This window comes from Pongo abelii, chromosome 13 (genome assembly GCF_028885655.2).
Source record: "Pongo abelii isolate AG06213 chromosome 13, NHGRI_mPonAbe1-v2.0_pri, whole genome shotgun sequence".
Lineage (NCBI taxonomy): Eukaryota > Metazoa > Chordata > Mammalia > Primates > Hominidae > Pongo > Pongo abelii.
The window spans coordinates 121,500,697-121,517,668 of NC_071998.2; the positions used below are offsets into that span (position 1 = coordinate 121,500,697).

Below are 16,972 nucleotides of genomic sequence, written 5' to 3' on the forward strand. Positions count from 1 at the left end.
CCTTTCTCTTTTTTCTCTTCTCTTTTCGTGCGTGTGTGTGTGTGTGTGTGTGTGTGTGTGAGAGAGAGAGAGAGAGAGAGAGAGAGAGTCAGGGTCTTTCTCTGTCACCCAGGCTGGAATGCAGTGGCACAATGACAGCTCACTGCAACCTCGCCCTGCTGGGTTCAAGTGATCCTTCCACTTCAGCCACCCGAGTAACGGGGAGTTAGGCATGTGTCACCCAGCCCAGCTAACTTTTAAAAATTTTTGTAGAGATGAGGTCTTCCCTGCCAGGCTGGTCTTGAACTCCTAAGCTCACGTAATCCTTCCACCTCAGCCTCTCAAAGTGCTGGGATGACCAGCATGAGCCACTGCACCGAGCCTCAGCACCTGGGTTTCTAAAGGGCTTTAACTACTACTACTACCTCTGTCATCCAGCCAGGCCCTGGTTCCCGTGCTGGCTCTCCCTCCTCCCAGGCAGGATGCTCAGCACAGTCTGGTCAACTCTTAGCCCCCTACTGTGGGCCCCTCACTGCTGTCTACTCTGAGTTGGTCCTCAAGGTTGGGACATTCTGTTCCCAAGTCTACACCAGATCCCTCCAACTGGGCCCACCTCCTCTGCAGAATGAGCTCCCCAAGCCAGCAAGTCCATCCCCATTGGAAGACTTCCTGGGGCCTGGGGCTCAGCCTGGGTAGGGGCTTCAGGGGAAAGCAGGAGTGGATGGAGTATGCTTAGAGGCAGGAGAGACATTTGGGAGCTGGAAGGCACTCGGCCTTGCTCAGGGTTCCTCTGAGCTTTCTGGACCCTCCGAGGTTAGAACACTGTGGAAAGAAGGGAGAAAGAGACCCCACTCCTGCCTCATCCCTGCTAGCCCCGGGGAGGGCTGCCTCATCCTCCTCGCTCTCTCCCCCACCCCAGGGCCCCAGCACCGGGTGTCATTCTTTCCTCCGTCCTTCGCTCATTCACAGAGATTTGCTGGGTAACTAGGACACCTCAGGCGGCCTTCTAGGTTATGGAGATGCCTCTGCCCTCTGGGAGGGTGTTCTCCCATGGAAGAGACAAACAGGATGCAGAAAACATAGGTGACGTTTGTGATGGATGTGAAGGAGAGAAACTAAAGCTGGAAAGGATAGGGGAGGTCTCAAGATGTGATGGTATGTTGGATGAGGTGGACCGGGAAGGCCATGCTGGACCTACCCCCTGGACCACACCCCCTTACACCAATCCACTGCCCTCTGTCCATTCAGGTGGAGCCTGTCACCCCAGCCTAGGCTCAGAGAAACAGCTCTGAGCAGCTCTGACCTGTCACTCCAGCAGCTCTGACCCATCACTCTGCTGAAGTCTTTTCATGGGCGCTGGTGGGCAGGGGCCCAGCTCCTCGGCGAGGGGCCTCTCCCGGCCTGCCCCGTGGGCCTTGCCCTTCTCCATAGTCCCCTGTGCCTGCAGCCGTGCGCAAGCCTGCAAGCCGGGGAGCTCTCCCTCGGGCGTGCAGGCCTCCCCGCCTCTCCAGGTTGCCTGGGCCAGAACGCTTCTGCATCCACCTCCCTTCCTGATCCTGGGTTTGGAGGTCACCTGCCCCCAGGCCGAGAGTAGGTGCCCCCACCGCTACCTGCGGCATCCCGTACAGCCCTGCCCGCCCTGCGAGGGCTGGGGCGCTCCTGTTCTGTGGGCCGCCGTGTCCCCGGCACCCCATGAATCCGTGTCGAATGAATGAATGTCTCCGGGCCGGGACTTGGCCTCATTCACATCCGATCTTCCGGGCCCTCCCCGCCGCGGCGGGGGCCGGAACGCCAGGGCTGGATTCGGGGAGGGGGTGGCGGGGGTGGCTGCCCCGCCCTGGGGCCGCGTTGAGCCGAGGGGACGCCCCTCCGGCGGGCTGGCGGGGCCGGGGTCCCGCTGGCGGAGGCCGCGGCCAGGCGGGTGCGGGGCGGGAGGTGGCGCCGGGCGCTGAGTGGCGGCTCCGGGTCCACCCCTGGCGCGCGGGTGCGGGCGGGAGGCGGGAGGCGGGGAGCGCAGGGGCGGCGGCAGGCGGGAGGCAGCAGCGAGCATGTGCCGCGGAGCCCAGTAACCAGGGACGACCGCGGCCACACCGCGCCGGCGCCGGCGCCCAGCCCAGGCATCCCCGCGCCGCGGCGCCCGGACCGCCCGGGCCTGCCCAGCGGCCGCCCCAAGCCCCGGGCGCCCCAGCGCCGACAGCCGCGCAGCGCAGCGCGGGCGCCGCAGACAAAGGCGCGGCCCCGGCCCGGCCCGCCCGGCCCAGCCGCTCCTGCTGGGCGCCCCAACCGGGTCCGGCCCGGGGGGGCGGGGGCCGCGGCCGCCGAGGATGGGGAAATCCAACAGCAAGTTGAAGCCCGAAGTTGTGGAGGAGCTGACCAGGAAGACCTACTGTGAGTGCTCCCAGCCCCCCGCCCGCGCCCCGCGCCCCGCGCCCCGCGGTCACCCCAACACCCACCGCCCCCGCCCCCCGGACCCGCGCGCTACCCGCTCCGCGCTGCCGCCTCCGGGCCGTCCTCCCCGCCCGGCCTCTGCTGTGGACCCCTCGGAGGTTCCCGGGCCGCGCCCCTGCCCCCCGCCCGGCCCCATTGTTCTGGCACCCCCAGCCCGGGGAGTGCGCGCCGGTCGGCGTGCGCGGCGCCACCCCTAGGTCCGGAGGGGCAGCCCCAGCCCCCTGGCGGCCCCCTCTCCGCAGAGCTGTCCCAACGGGCAGGGGCTGTTGCGAGGGTGGGGCGGTGGTCCCGGGAGGGGGCGCCCGGCTGCGCGGAGCCGACTGGCACGAGCGCGCGGGGCTGGTGATTCATGCATCACGATGCCGCCGCCGCCGCTGCGAGATTGGCCTGTCGCCCCCTCCCTGGCCCCGTTCGTGTGTGGGGGGTGGCGAGACTTGGCACAGCGCTCGTCGTGCGGTGACGGCGGCGAAGGGTCCCCGGCACCCAGTGGGTTGCAGCACTTACAGGCTGGATTCTCCCTGGCCCCATCTCTGTCTGCCAGACTGGGAAATGGGTTTCTACAGCCCGGGCCATCTGGGCCGCGTGTGATCATTAGCTGTCTCGGGCTGCCAGGAGGAGGAGGGCCTGTCCTTTCTGGACGTCTCCAGATCATTCTCAGTGTGTCTCCCTCCACTTGCCTAACTTCACAACTCTGCAGTCACCTTGCAGCCCTAGTTTCTCCATACCAGGCTTCCCCCTTCCCTGCAGCCTCTCCGGAGGTGCCCTGGCATACCAGGGGTTAATGGTAATGGGTCCAGACCACCCAGGGGATGGCCAGAGGCAAGGCTTCAGCATCGGGGTCTGGAAGGACCTCTGCCTGGGTGTTTGACTTGGAAGGGGGCAGTGGCTCTGGGCTTGGGTTGGAATTCAGAACCCATCCCCGGGCAGCTGCGTGGGCCCAGGCCCTCTGCACCATCCCCGGAGGCAGCAGCTTGACCGCCAGCCCCATGTGTTGATGGAGGCTGGGGAGGCAGCTCCTGGTGGTGCATTGCACAACCTCTGCTCCCCGCTTCCCCCCACTCCATCGGTCTTCTGGGCACGTCTGCAGGTCTGTCCAAGCCCACGCTTCAGCTCCATGCCCCTCACCCCTCATGCTTGGAACAAAGGGGGTTTTCCTGAGCGGGTGCTAGTCTGCTGCGAGGTGCTGGCCCTTCTCCTGTGCAATCCTGCAGCATGGAGCTCACATCCCAGGAGCTGCTACCTGGAAGGGGTGAAGCCCCTGGGCAAAGGGCTGCTCTCATCTCTCTCCAAGGTGGGCAGGTGGGTGGCCCATTCCAGTCTGGCTGCTGTTTTGTGAGATTCGCTGGGGCCTCCTTCAAGCTAAGTCCAGATGTGGCCCACAGCCACCAGCAGGTGGACTTCCTGGGTCCCTGTGCCGGGGGAGGGTGAGGAGTGGTGTGCATGGGCTGCATGGGATGCCTCCATCATGGTGGGACAGGGGAGTGAAGCCAGGTTTCCTGCTCATTGAGCATGTCATGTGCCAAGCTCTTGGCATCGTTAGCACCTCGACTCCGCCACAACTGCTCTACCAGGCTGGGTGCTGCTACGATCTCCATTTACAGATGGGGAAACTAAGGCTCAAAGGGGCAAAGTGGCATTCCCATGATCCCACAGCTAGTGACCAGGCAGTGCCAGGACTTGAACTCCAGTCTGTCCTGCTCCAAACCTAGTGAGAGACCTCAGAGCTCATACCAAGAGCTCTTCTGGGCCAGGCACAGTGGCTCACGCCTGTAATCCCAGCACTTTGGGAGGCTGAGGCGGGTGGACCAGCCTGACCAACATGGAGAAACCCCCGTCTCTACTAAAAATACAAAGTTAGCTGGGCATGGTGGCACATGCCTGTAATCCCAGCTACTCGGGAGGCTGAGGCAGGAGAATCGCTTGAACCCGGGAGGCGGAGGTGAGGTGAGATTGCTCCAAGAGCAAAACTCTGTCTCTAAAAAAAAAAAAAAAAAAAAAAAGGTCTGCTGGGTGTCTTTTTCTGGCTTTTGCTAGAAGCCCATGATGGTGGATTCTAAATGAGAAGGGCCTGGGGTGATCGTCCTGTTCGGCCCCCTCCTCCGGGCAGATCTGTCAACTTTGAGAGAAGTTGAGTCAACAAAGCTTTGTTAGGAACTGGCCCTTGTGGTGCTGGGCTGGGCTATTTTTAAAGGCCTTTGGAGACGTGGAACAGTTTTGGGCAGGGAGAGAGTTGGCCTGGGTACTTTTCCTCTGTCGAAGCCCTTATTAGGGGTGGGCCATTGGAGGTGGCGGTGGGTTCATTGGCCTCCTGTCTGCCTCCCACGCTGACGTCAGCTCCCTAGTGCAGGCCCTTGTGTGTGGAGCTCACAGCTGTGTTCCCCCCATGTGTTGGCCTTTAGTAGGTTCACAGAATGAAAAGTCGCCCAACAGGACAAGCAGAGAAAGCCTCCAGCTTGTTCTCTGGCCCCCAGATGGGCTTCCTTCTGATGGGGAGTGGAGCCATCTGCTCTTTGTTCTGGGGGATTCTGTGTATGGGGTCAAGAGAAGCGCCCCAGGAAGGACTCTCAAATGTCAGAATCTCCTGGTTGATTAATAAACATGAAGGTACCTGGGATGCCCTCCCGGATTTCTGATAATCTTTAGGTCTGGCTGGGGCCCAGGAATTTGCATCCTTGACACGTGTTTGTGCTGCAGATCGTGGTCCTGGGGAGCCCCGATTGAAGACCACAGTTCCAGTGTATGCTGGGGGTCCTAGCCCACCTCGTGCATAGCTGGCCACAGTGCCGAGGGGGCCTAGAGGGGAGCCATGGGTCCACATCCAAGTTGGTGCTGGGCAGTGTCCTTGGTAGGCGTCTCTGGCTGTCTGTGATGGTCTGTGTGTGTGAGGAAGCAGGAGTGTCTAAAGGCCCCAGCAGTGTGGCCCTCACTGGACACACCGGGATTCCACCTGGCTCAAACCCTAACCCAATCCTCAGCCTTCCACCAGCAACAGGTTAGGGAGAGGTGGACGGGGTCACTCTGCAGCCAAGACTTAGACAGTGGCAGTCAGCATTGCGGGCAGCCCAGTTTCTTTGAGGTCTGGCCCACTCTCTTCCAACCTGCTGGTGAGGCTGTTGGCATCCCTGTGTGTCCCGGCTGTGGGATGGGCCGGTTCCCTCACCTACCTGAGCCTCAGTTTCCTCATCTGCAAAATAGGTGTGCTCATGGTACCTGAACTCAGAGGATGTGATAAGTCAACAGGGTAACTCATGTGCAGCATGGGGCCTGATATGTGGTGTGGGGTATGTGGTCAATAAATGCCAGTGATCATCATTAATGCTTATTTGTTCATTTTCTTTCTTTTTTTTTTTTTTTGGAGACAGGGTCTGGCTATGTTGCCCTAACTGGAGTGCAATGGTGCAATCATGACTCACTTAAACCTTGACCTCCTGGGCCCGAGCAATCCTCCTGCCTCAGCCTCCCCAGTAGCTGGGACCATGGGTGTGCAACACCACACCTGGCTAATTAAAAAATGTTTTTTTATAGAGTTAGGGTCTCGCCCTGTTGCCTGGGCTGGTCTCAAACTCTTGGCCTCAAGCAATCCTCCTGCCTTGGCCTCCCAAAGTTCTGGGATCACAGGTCTGAGCCACCGCACCCGGCCTTAATATGTATTATTTTGACCATACAATACAGCTTCATCTTGAACTAGGCTTATGTGTATTTTGTGGGCAAATTTCTTCTCTCCACAGAGGAATCTTCCTATGACTCTGGTCTTTGTGCCTGGCACAAAGAAGATGACATCTATGACTGCTGTGCCTGAATCCCAGCAGGGGCATGCTCTTACGTGTAGCGGCCTCCCCAGCCCCACTTGTGCATTGTGAAGCTGCCCTGGCCTGTTCATTAAGTGCTCACTGTGTGCCAGGCATGGAGACAGAGGAGTGGACGAGAGAGATGGAATCCCCGGCCTCAGGAGGAAAGCAGCCGGGTTATCTGAGAACTTGAGCATGGGGGTGCAAGCCATTTGTGGTGGTCTGAGCTGCATCCCCTTAAAGGCTTCTGAGGCCACTGCAGGCCCAAGCCAGCCAGGCCCAAGAGGCAGAACCTCTGCCCTCCTCCCCTCTCCTTCTCCTTCTCCCCATGATGTTTGCCGGCCCTTCCCAGGGACCCTCGGTCCGGGACTCAGGGGTGGCCACCTCCTCCCTGTTGCCCTTGGTCAGCCCAGGCTCTGCCTTGACCTTGCCTGCCAACCTTGGCTCTCCTCTGCCTTTTCCCTGATGCCCAGAATGGTGCCCGGCACACAGGAGCATGTGGAGGGCAGGAGCCCGCGGCTGACGCCTCTGTGACCCCGAGCAGAGGACGGGTCCCTGGCTCCAGGTTGGGGTCAGCAGTTGGGTTCTTGGGTATCTCTAGTTGTGGACTGTCCTGGGGCCCATGAGGGCCCCTTCCTCTAGGGTGAGGAGTATTCTCTGATCATCAGTCCCCACCGACTGTGCTCAACCAGGGTGGGGCAAGCCGCTGCCTTCGGGAGGCAGTCACTGGAGACCACCTTGGGACAAAGCTGGGGGTTGTGTGATGGCTGCGTGGGGACAGGGAGGGCCCACAGCCAGGCACAGGGTGCGCCACAAGGAGAGGAAAGGACCAACGCCAGGGAGGGGCTTCGGCCGTCCCTGTACATCTCGTGTGCGTGGGCGTGGACCAAGGAGGCCTTCCCTTGCTCTGACAGTGGAGCAGAGCAGCAGCAGGAGAGACTGAGGTGGACTCTCAGCATCAGGATGGGCATCTGGGCAAGAAACATCACCTGTGTTATTAGGAGAGGACTCGATCCCCTGGGGTGTGGGGCTGGGTCCTCACTCGGCCTTGGTGACCTTGGGGAAGTCCCTTGGCCTCTCTGAGCACCAGTTTGCTCATCCGTCAGACCTGCCTTCCAACTCCATGGATCTAAACAGGAGAAGCTTTGCAGTCCGGGGAGCGGGCCAGAAAGACAAAGGGGTTGTTTGGCAGGAGAGTCCCTGGGAGGGAAAGAGGGCTCGGGGGTGAGTTCTGCGGTTCTGGCCCCTTCCTTGGGCAAACCTCCTCTCGCCGGCTTCACTTTCCCCCTCTGTAAAATGGGCGGTTTTGGAAGGCTTCAGTGTTGGGGAGGATTCGGGGCATATGAAGGGTTTAGCCTGGTGCCTGGTTCTGAGGGGAACCTTTATTTGTTTATATTTTTATCTCTATAGAGATGGGGTCTCGCTATGTTGGCCAGGCTAGTCTCGAACTCCTGGCCTCAAGCGATCTCCTCCCATCTCGGCCTCCTGAAGTGTTGGGATTACAGGCATGAGCTGCTGCGCCCGGCCACAAGGGTAACCTTTCAAAACTCTCTTGGCAGCAGCTGGTCCTGAGGGTGCAAGTCTTCCGCGTCCAGGGCAGGTGGCCTGTGGTCACCCCCTTGTACAGAGAGGGAAGGGGCAGCTCGTGAATGGCGGGGACTCACCCAGGCCCCAGAGCCCAGCTTCCTCCTCACAGCCTCTTTTTGCCCTTTCTGCCTCCTTGGGATCCAGGTTAAATGGGACCCAGCTTCTCCCTTCCCTACATCACCCCGCAGGGTTCTCCCATCTCCCCGTGTCAGGGGAAAGCCCTTTTCCCCGGCAGAGGCCTTGGGATCGGACCCAGCTCCTGCTGCTCCCAAGTCCTGTCTTGAGCGCCTTTGGGGCAAGGCGTGGGCAGTGGGCGGGGGGGGGGGTGTCCTGTCGAGTGGGCTGGGCCCGTGTCACCCTGTGAGAGGCCACAGGAAGGAATTTGGACATTATTCCAGATCCGTAGGGAGCCGTGGAAGGAGGCGATAGAGACACATTAGATCTGGGTTTAGAAAAATTGTTGTTGGCTGCAGTCCACAGAATGGACTGGCGGGGAAGAGGGGTGGCGATGAGACGGAAGGTGACCATGGTGATGAACTGGGGTGTCGGTGGGGATGACACGAAAGACAGATTCCAGATATATTTAGCAGGAAGACTCAGTAGGACTTCGTTTCCCTCCCCTCCCCTCCCCTTCCCTCCCCTTCTCTCCCCTCCCCTCGTCTCCCCTCCCCTCCCTTCTCCTCCCCTCCCCTCGTCTCCCCTCCCCTCCCCTCCTCCCCTCCTCTCCCCTCCCCTCCTCTCCCCTCCCGTCCCCTCCCCTCCCCTCTTCTCCCCTCCCCTCTTCTCCCCTCCCTTCCCCTCCCCTCGTCTCCCCTCCCCTCCCCTCCTCCCCTCCTCTCCCCTCCCGTCCCCTCCCCTCCCCTCTTCTCCCCTCCCCTCCCCTCTTCTCCCCTCCCTTCCCCTCCCCTCCCCTCCTCCCCTCCTCTCCCCTCCCCTCCTCCCCTCCCCTCCCCTCCCCTCCCCTCCTCTCCCCTCCCCTCCTCTCTCCTCCCCTCCTCTCCCCTCCTCTCCCCTCCCGTCCCCTCCCCTCCCCTCTTCTCCCCTCCCCTCCCCTCTTCTCCCCTCCCTTCCCCTCCCCTCCCTTCTCTTCCCCTCCCCTTCCCTCCTCTTTTTTTTTTGAGACAGAGTCTCACTCTGTCACCCAGGCTGGAGTACAGTGGCACTATCTTGGCTCACTGCAACCTCCACCTCCCGGGTTCAAGCAAATCTGTCTCAGCCTCCCGAGTAGTTGGGGATTACAGGCACCCACCATCACTCCCAGCTAATTTTTGTATTTTTAGTAGAGACGGGGGTTTCACCATATTGGTCAGGCTGGTCTTGAACTCCTGACCTCAGGTGATTCACTCACCTTGGCTTCCCAAAGTGCTGGGATTACAGGCATGAGCCACTGTCCCTGGCCTCATAGTTTTCATTACTTTGTAAATTTGGGATTATCTACTTTTTATTTTCTGACTTAAAAAAACCTGACCATTCTGAATGTTTGCCCGTATCATGAACTATGCTTTTAGAGCATGATTCTTTTTCTTGGTGCATCATATGGACAGAACATATTTTATTTAATCCCCTGTCATTGGACAGTTAGGTTCCTCCTCCCATATTAAAAATACTGTGATGAACATCTTTGTACCACATCTTTGCATGAAGGTCTTTGCACTAAATCTTTGCCCTTATCTTTTCTTGAAGATAAGAACCCCGAATGGGGTTATGGAGTTTAAACGGCTGGGAATGTTTTGAAAGGCTTTTGATTAAAAATTGCTGAATTGCTCTCCAGAAAGACTGTTCCAATTTACATTTTCAGCAAAAGTAGATGAGAGAGTGCCTATTTCTCTGCATTCTTGCCAGCACTGGGTATTACTGTTTTCCTTAATTCTTGCCAATTGTATGGGGAGGAAAAGAGGTGGCTCACTGTCTCAATGTTTATTTCTTTGATTACTATGAAATAGAATCCTAGAATCTTTCAGCTGGAGGAGACTCTTGGGGCCAAGTAGTTCAATGCCCTCATTTTACAAGTAGGCAAATTAAGTGCCAGAAAGGTGAAGCATCTTCCCCAAGGTCACACAGCAAATACGTGGCAGGAACCGCTTTGTTCCTGTCAGGGCACCTCCCACTGTGCCAAGGTGGGTTGGCTGTTGGGGTTCAGATAGGGATGTCTTGCCTTCTTTTTATCTATCTATCTATCTATCTATCTATCTATCTATCTATCTATCTATTTATTGAGATGGAATCTGACTTCTGTCACCCAGGCTGGAGTGCAGTGGCGCGATCTCGGCTCACTATAACCGCCACCTCCCAGGTTCAAGCTGTTCTCCTGCCTCAGCCTCCTTAGTAGCTGGTATTAGAATGTGCACCACCACACCTGGCTAATTTTTGTATTTTTAGTGGAGACGGGGTTTTGCCACTTTGGCCAGGTTGGTCTCAAACTCCTAGCCTCAAGTGGTCCACCCACCTTGGCCTCCCAAAATTCTGGGATTACAGGCGTGAGCCACCACGCCTGGCCTAGGGATGTCTTGACTTCTTCACTGAAGTCTTCTGCTGGGGTTCATCTTGCCCCAAATATCTCTAGCACTCTGGTAAGAAAAAAAGCCAATATAAATTAAAAAGCACATCATCATTATGGTCATAACAAGATGAATCAATTTTCACATTCTGTGTGTGATCTATTTTGCAGGGCAGAGAGTGTCAGAGATTACCTTGCAGCGTTTCTAGGTAACTTGAGATTGGGGTCATATTCCGACCAAGGGCAGAACAGCAGGTGCTGAGGGCTTGAAGGTCAGTTCCGCTGTTTCCTGGCTGGGCGATCCTGGCCAGCTCCTTACGTCTCTGAGCTCTGAGGTCCCTTGCGCATGAGACAGGGATGTTTGCACAGGGATCTGCATATAGTAAGTGCTCAGTAAATGCTCTCCCAGGAAGGAGGCTGCTGGACCGGCCGTATCAGGGACAGCCGTTCTTGGCCACTCCCCTGGGCAGTCACAGAGTGAGCTGTCACAGGCTCTCAGCTGAATTGGGAGTGAGTGGCAAACGTGGAGGGCCTCTGTGGTGGCCTGGCTGGGTTGGTGACCGGATTGTTCTGTATCCGGCTCCTGGCTTGGTGAGTTGGGGAGGGAGAAGGGTTGTGGCAGGCTGGCTTTTAGGTTCCTGTGCGCCCAGGGGCTCAGAGGATGGACAGCAGCACGCCTGGGCTTCAGTCCCAGGACCATCATGGCTGGGACAGTGGCTTTGGAGTCAGTAGTTCCCTCTGGGACTCAGTTTCCCTTTCTGTACAATGTTCAAATTGCCAGATAGTGAGACCCAGTGGGGAAGGTACATCAGGGCCCCAGGGACGGAGTGGGCTTGGGCTCTGGTGTTCAAGACCCAGGCAGGCCCTTGCATCTTCTCAGCCTCAGGCATGGTTCTTAGCCTCTTGATGCCTTAGTTTTCTTATCTGGGAGTTAAGGATAAGGGACTTCTACTACACAGAGCTGTGTGCGGGGTTAGGAATAACTTGGTAGCTCATCTCGGCACTCCCTTTGCTCATGGTGGTGGCGGAGGATCTGCGAGCCGCAGCACGGGACGGTCAGGGGCTGTCGCTGCGGTGAGAGTCTGGTATTAGGCCTGTTCTGTGTGACCCAGGCCTGTCCTTGGTGTTCACGTGTGTTCCTCACCAACTCCACCCAGGAGCCCTGTGGGGTCCCCACTTTACAGATGAGGAAGTGGAGGCTCAGAGCGGACGAGAGCTGGCTCATGGTCCCACGGCTGGAGAGGGGTGCCATTGGGGTCTGATCCCCGTCCCCTGTCAGCCTGGAGTCTGCACACTGAAGCCGTGGGCGGCGGTGAGGGGCCCCTGCTTGGTGGAGGTGCCAGGGAGCCGCCACGGAGGTGTGCAGGTGAGCGTGAGCGTGAGCGGGCCCGGGTGCCTGGTGTGGGTGTTGCAGGCAGGGCGGGTGCTGCGGGGCACGTGGGCAAGTCCCGATTCACGTGGGCACGCTCCGAGCGTGAGTGACGGGGTCATGGCGTGTGTCAGGAGTGGGTGAGCCGGGCACGCCTGTGCGCACGTGTGTGGTGGTGTGTGAGGGCAGCTCTGTACAGGTTGTAAATGTAGGTGTGCCTGGGGGTGGGGGACGCTGGGGAGGGAGGCACAGACAGGCCGGGAGCCGCGCCAAAGGCTGGGAGCTCAGCTGCCAGGTCTGGAACCAGGTGATAAGCTGCCACTCCCCGAGGCAGTGGGGGAATATTGTGGTTGGGGGGAGATGACAGCAATGACGACCACCGTTTACCCAGTGGGCACTCGGGGCCAGGAGTGCTGAGTGCTGCCCTCTCCCCAAAGCCCTGGGAGTAGGGACTCTTATACCCATTTTACGGATGAAGAAAGGGAGGCCCAGGCAAGTTCAGGGACATGCCCAAGTCCCCCCAGCCAGCCAGTCGATGGCCAATCGGGGTTCAGGCTTAGATCTTTATGTTGCCAGAGCCACGCCCTTCCCACCAGGCGCCCGCCTCCCACCGTTTCTGTGAGCCTCAAAACCTTAGGGTTCCCTGCCAAGGGGAGGGAGCGCCTCGTCCCTGGGAGCATCCAAGCCGCTGCTGGAGCATCAGACACTGGCCAGGCATCCTGGACTCCTGGGCTGGGTGTGAGGTTGGTGGTGGATAGGATCCTTCCCGCTGGTTCCAGAGGTTCTGCCTCTTGCAGGGGATTTGGGACAGCCTCCGCCTTGGCTTCCTCCAGGAAGGAGGCAGAGCTGAGGCCTTGTGGAAAGGCGGCAGGAGGAGAGGCGCTGATAGGAGTGTGTGGCGCAGCTGTGCCCTGGCCTCAAAGGCTTCCTCAGCCTCAACCCACCCTAGTGGAGGCTCAGGAGGTGCTGACCGTGTGTGGGCTGGCTGATCTCAACGGTCATCCTCCTGCCCTGGGAACTCAGGAGCAACGTACCCCCATCTTACGGTGCTGGCACCATCCCTGCTCTTGGGAAGCCTTGTCCCGGACAAGGTGGTGAGGACCGAGTGCCCCTGGCCATCCTGCCCTGCCCTGTGCCTGGCTTAGCCCAGGTGCCTTTGGAGGTGTGTTTCCGACAGAGAAAGAGACCGGGTCCTCACGGGTGCAGTGTGGGTTTTGGGGGCATGGTGGCCAAGGGGACCCCCGTGACTTTTAGCTCCTTGAGGTCTGGGCCACATCTTGTGGTCTTTGGTGTCTGTGGGGTGTGTGGCCTGGGGTGTCCTCGCCTCTGCAGAAGGCTGGGATCTTCCCGAAGAGTTTTTCCCTGCGGTGCTGTGGTTTGCTCTCCCTGGTGACCAGGACAGGACCTGCCTGTGCTCCTGACCTGCAGTCTGTTGGGGAAGGGGGACAGCCAGGGAGGTGAGAGTTGGGTCCTGGTTCCAGCCTGGCTTGCTGTGGCCTCTGGCTGCCCCTCTCAGGGCCGCAGTCTCCCCATCTTTTCCACTCTCTGTGAGATGTGATGTCACCATTTCTCAGCTCCGGGTGCCCTGACCATGCGGCTGGGGGGAGGAGCTCCTTGCCCAGGAGGGGGTGCAGGGCAGCTGCTGGCTTTGGCACTTCTGAGCCACCGAGGGGGCCCCAGGAAGCTGGTGAGGCGTCCAGGCCACTGTGCTCTGGATTCCCTGGCAGGGGAGCAGGGGGAGGGCGGGAGGAATGTGGCTTTGAGGAATGTTTAACCCAAGGCAGAAATAGCACTCTGCCTTTTTATTTCAGGCTTGAGTTTTCAGCAGGGAAGTGGGTTCAGTGTGCCTTTCTCTGTCCCCAGCTGTGGGGCCATGGCCACCCCGGCTCCCCCACAGCCCTGGCCTTTGGGGATGGAAAGTGGCCTCTTTCTCTCTCTCTCTTTCTTTCTTTCTTTCTTCTTTCTTTCTTTCTCTCTTCCTTCCTTTCTTTCTTTTTTTCTCTCTCTCCCTTTCTTCCTTCTTTCTCTCTCTCTCTTCCTTCCTTCTTTCTCTTTCTCTTTTCCTTCCTTCCTTTTCTTTTGTCCTTTCCTTTTTCCTTCCCTCCTTCTTTTCTTTCTTTCTTTTTTTTTCTTTGAGACAGAGTCTCGCTCTGTCGCCCAGGCTGGAGTGCAGTGGCACGATCTCGGCTCACTGCAAGCTCTGCCTCCCGGGTTCACGCCATTCTCCGGCCTCAGCCTCCCGAGCAGCTGGGACTACAGGTGCCTGCTACCTCGCCCGGCTAATTTTTTGTGTTTTTTAGCAGAGACGGGGTTTCACCGTGTTAGCCAGGATGGTCTCGATCTCCTGACCTCATTATCCGCCCGCCTCGGCCTCCCAAAGTGCTGGGATTACAGGCGTGAGCCACCGTGCCCGGCATCTTTTCTTTTCTTTCTTCTGCTATGGGAAACAGAAAGAGCCCTAGACTTGGAACCAAACAGAGCTGGGTTCAAATCCTTTGCTCTCCACTTCTAGCCCTGTTACCACTTCCTTCTCTGAATCTCTGCAGAACTGGGAGAGGGATGCTGAGCCAAGATGGCTTTTCTGGTGGTCTGGTATCCGGGGCTCCTCTCAGGGACCCACGGGCCTGGATTCAAATCCCATGTCCTCTACTGGTTAGTTCTGGGACCTTGGTCTGGCCTTTCCCACCGAGCCCTCAGACTTCATCTGTGAAATGGGCAGATGCCTCCCAGGATTGTGGATGGGATTCATGTGAAAACATTGGTGACAGGGCCTGGCACGGCACATCCCAGGCTTTTAATCCCTCCTGATGCATCCCCGCGCCTTCACCTATAAAACAGGAAGACAATACCTCTTGCGGACTTTTTGCTAGGTTGGATGAGGGAGCCATGCAGCGTGCTAGGGCAGCCCAGAGGCACCTTTTCTTTCTTTTTTTCTTTTTCTTTTTTTGTTTTGAGACAGAGTCTCGCTCTGTCACCCAGGCTGGAGTGCAATGGCACAATCTCGGCTCACTGCAACGTCTGCCTCCCAGGTTCAAGCAATTCTCTTGCCTCAGCCTCCCGAGTAGCTGGGATTACAGGCGTGCACCACCACGCCTGGCTCATTTTTTTTTTTTATATTTTAGTAGAGACAGGTTTTCGCCATATTGGCCAGGGTGGTCTTGATCTCCTGACCTTGATCCGCCTGCCTCGGCCTCCCAAAGTGCTGGGATTCAGTGAGCTGAGATCGCGCCACTGCAGTCCAGCCTGGGCGACAGAACGAGACTCCGAGACTCTGTCTCAAAAAAAAAAAAAAGAAGGGCTGGGGTTACAGGTGTAAGCCACCGCACCTGGCCATCCCAGAGGCAGGCACCTTTTCATCAGACCCAGCCCTCTGCTTCCTCCCACTGGCCATGGGTGGGACCCATCCTCGCCCACACTTGCATCAAATCCCAGCGGCTACTTCCAGGGGGGGTGTCCTTGGGCCCGGCCTCCTCCTCAGTCCTGGTGGTGACGACATGCTTCACCATCCCCCTTGATTCAGCTGGGAGCTGTGAGGACCGACTGCATCTTATTGCATGACTGCGTCTTGTTGCATGGCTGCTGGAGTAGCCCCCGCTCCTAGAACAGAGCCTGCGCATATTGTTGGAGTGAATGAGAAAACAAGTACATAAACGAGCAAGCCAATGAATGAACGAAGTTCCTTCTTATCCATCTTGGGCTTTGCTTTCTGTTTCTGTCCAGCCCTCTCCTACCTCCTGGGCTGGGGGAGGGGGGTTTTCCTCCGGGGCTGGGGGATCCTGAGAAGTGGGGTGTGGGGAGGCTGGGCCCCAGCTGGCCAGGCCTCGTGAGGACCCCAGACCCTTCTCACCTGCTGGGGCTGGGGAGTTGAGGAGGGGTCCAAGTCACCAGCCACCCAGCAAGGCCCCTCCTCCCGGCCCTGCTCCTGCCTCTTTGTAGGAACCGAAAGATTCCTGTTCAAAGGCAGGAGCTGGGGCTATTTTTGGCACTGTGGGGGAAACAGCGAACGCTTTCCTTCTGTTCAAAAATATATGGTGTGTGTGCTGGGCAGAGGAGGAGCTTGAGAGCTCAAAGCCTGCACTGGCCGGGTTCTTGCCCCTCGGAGAGCGGCCCCACCACCCCCTGCATGCCCAGCAGCCCACACAGCCTTGCCGGGCCATTATTGTCTTCAGGCTTCCTGTGATGAGGCCTTTGCTGCGCCTGAGCGGAACATGATCTCAATTAAAATGAAGAGCAGGTGTCAAAATCACTGAGCGGAGCCTGCCTAGGTGCCCCGGCCATGATTCTCCAGCTCAGGTTCTGTGGAGCTGGGGACAGCCTTGAGAAGAGATCTAGGTGCATCTCAAGGAAGGAGGCCTGGCCAGCAGGGAGCAGAGGGGAGGCCCTGGGTCCTGTGGGGGGCATGTGTGGCCAAAGGGGTTCCTGGGCCACCTTGCCAGCCCTCACTCCTTGATTTAGAGAGTGTTTATGGAACAGCTGCCTCATGTTAGGCCCTGCGGATGCTGGGGACACAGGGCAGGCTGGCTGGCTGGATTTCTGGCCCTGCTGGCATTCACAGTTTGGCGGGGAGGCAGATGTCAGGCCGGGACAGGTGTCAAGCCAGGGCTTTGTACAATGGACTGGGAATCTCCCTGGTCTGGGGTGCATCTGGGAGGGCTTCCTGGAGGAGGTAATATTGTAGTTGAGACCCGGGGCCAGGGTTGCCAGACATACTAAAAAATGATTTGCTGTTTATCTGATATTTGAACTTAACAGGGTATCTGTATTTTTGTTTGCTGAATATGATAGTACTGCTTGAGGGAGAAGAGAAGTTGGCGGGGAGGGTTTGTGTGGGGGACGATGAGAGTGCTGCGGGCAGCAGGAACAGCATGTTCCAGGTCAGTCCTCATCTTCCAGGGCTTCCCAACCCCCAGCCCCAGGAAGGGGTGGGAGACACAGAGCTGGTCTCCATCGCAGCTCAGGCAGAAGCCAAATTGGTCACAGAAGCCACACGGTCACACCTAATGTCACAGCCAGTAGAGCAGGGAGCCCTCTGGATGGAAGCCCTGAGAGGGTCCCAAGGAGTTGTCAAGGTCTGGCAACTCTGGGGATGTGAAATTGCATGGTGAGTGCAGCATAGAGGGCCTGTGGCTGTGAGGGCGCTGATGGCGGGAGGGCCCTGATGGCAGGAGGGCCCGTGCTGTGCTCAGCCTGGCTCCAAGCATGAGGGGCACTGACGAGCGATTGGGCAGCTCAGAGGTGAGCTTATGTGGCCAGAAGCAGATCCGCGGAAGTCCCTTGGCCTCTCCAAGCTGCGGTTTCCTGGTT

At 58.4% G+C, this 16,972-nt stretch overlaps 1 protein-coding gene across 3 annotated transcripts in view; it reads left to right on the forward strand.

Moving 5' to 3' along the window:
- The first annotated feature begins 2,170 nt into the window (after positions 1–2,170).
- The window catches only part of NCS1 (neuronal calcium sensor 1), a 65,263-nt gene continuing 50,461 nt past the window's right edge, over positions 2,171–16,972 (forward strand). Inside the window, exon 1 of one of the 3 annotated variants that reach the window (XM_063713851.1) lies at positions 2,171–2,367. In XM_063713851.1, coding sequence (XP_063569921.1) covers positions 2,304–2,367 — 64 coding nt within the window. In that variant the 5' untranslated portion in view covers positions 2,171–2,303. 3 annotated transcript variants of the gene reach the window in all.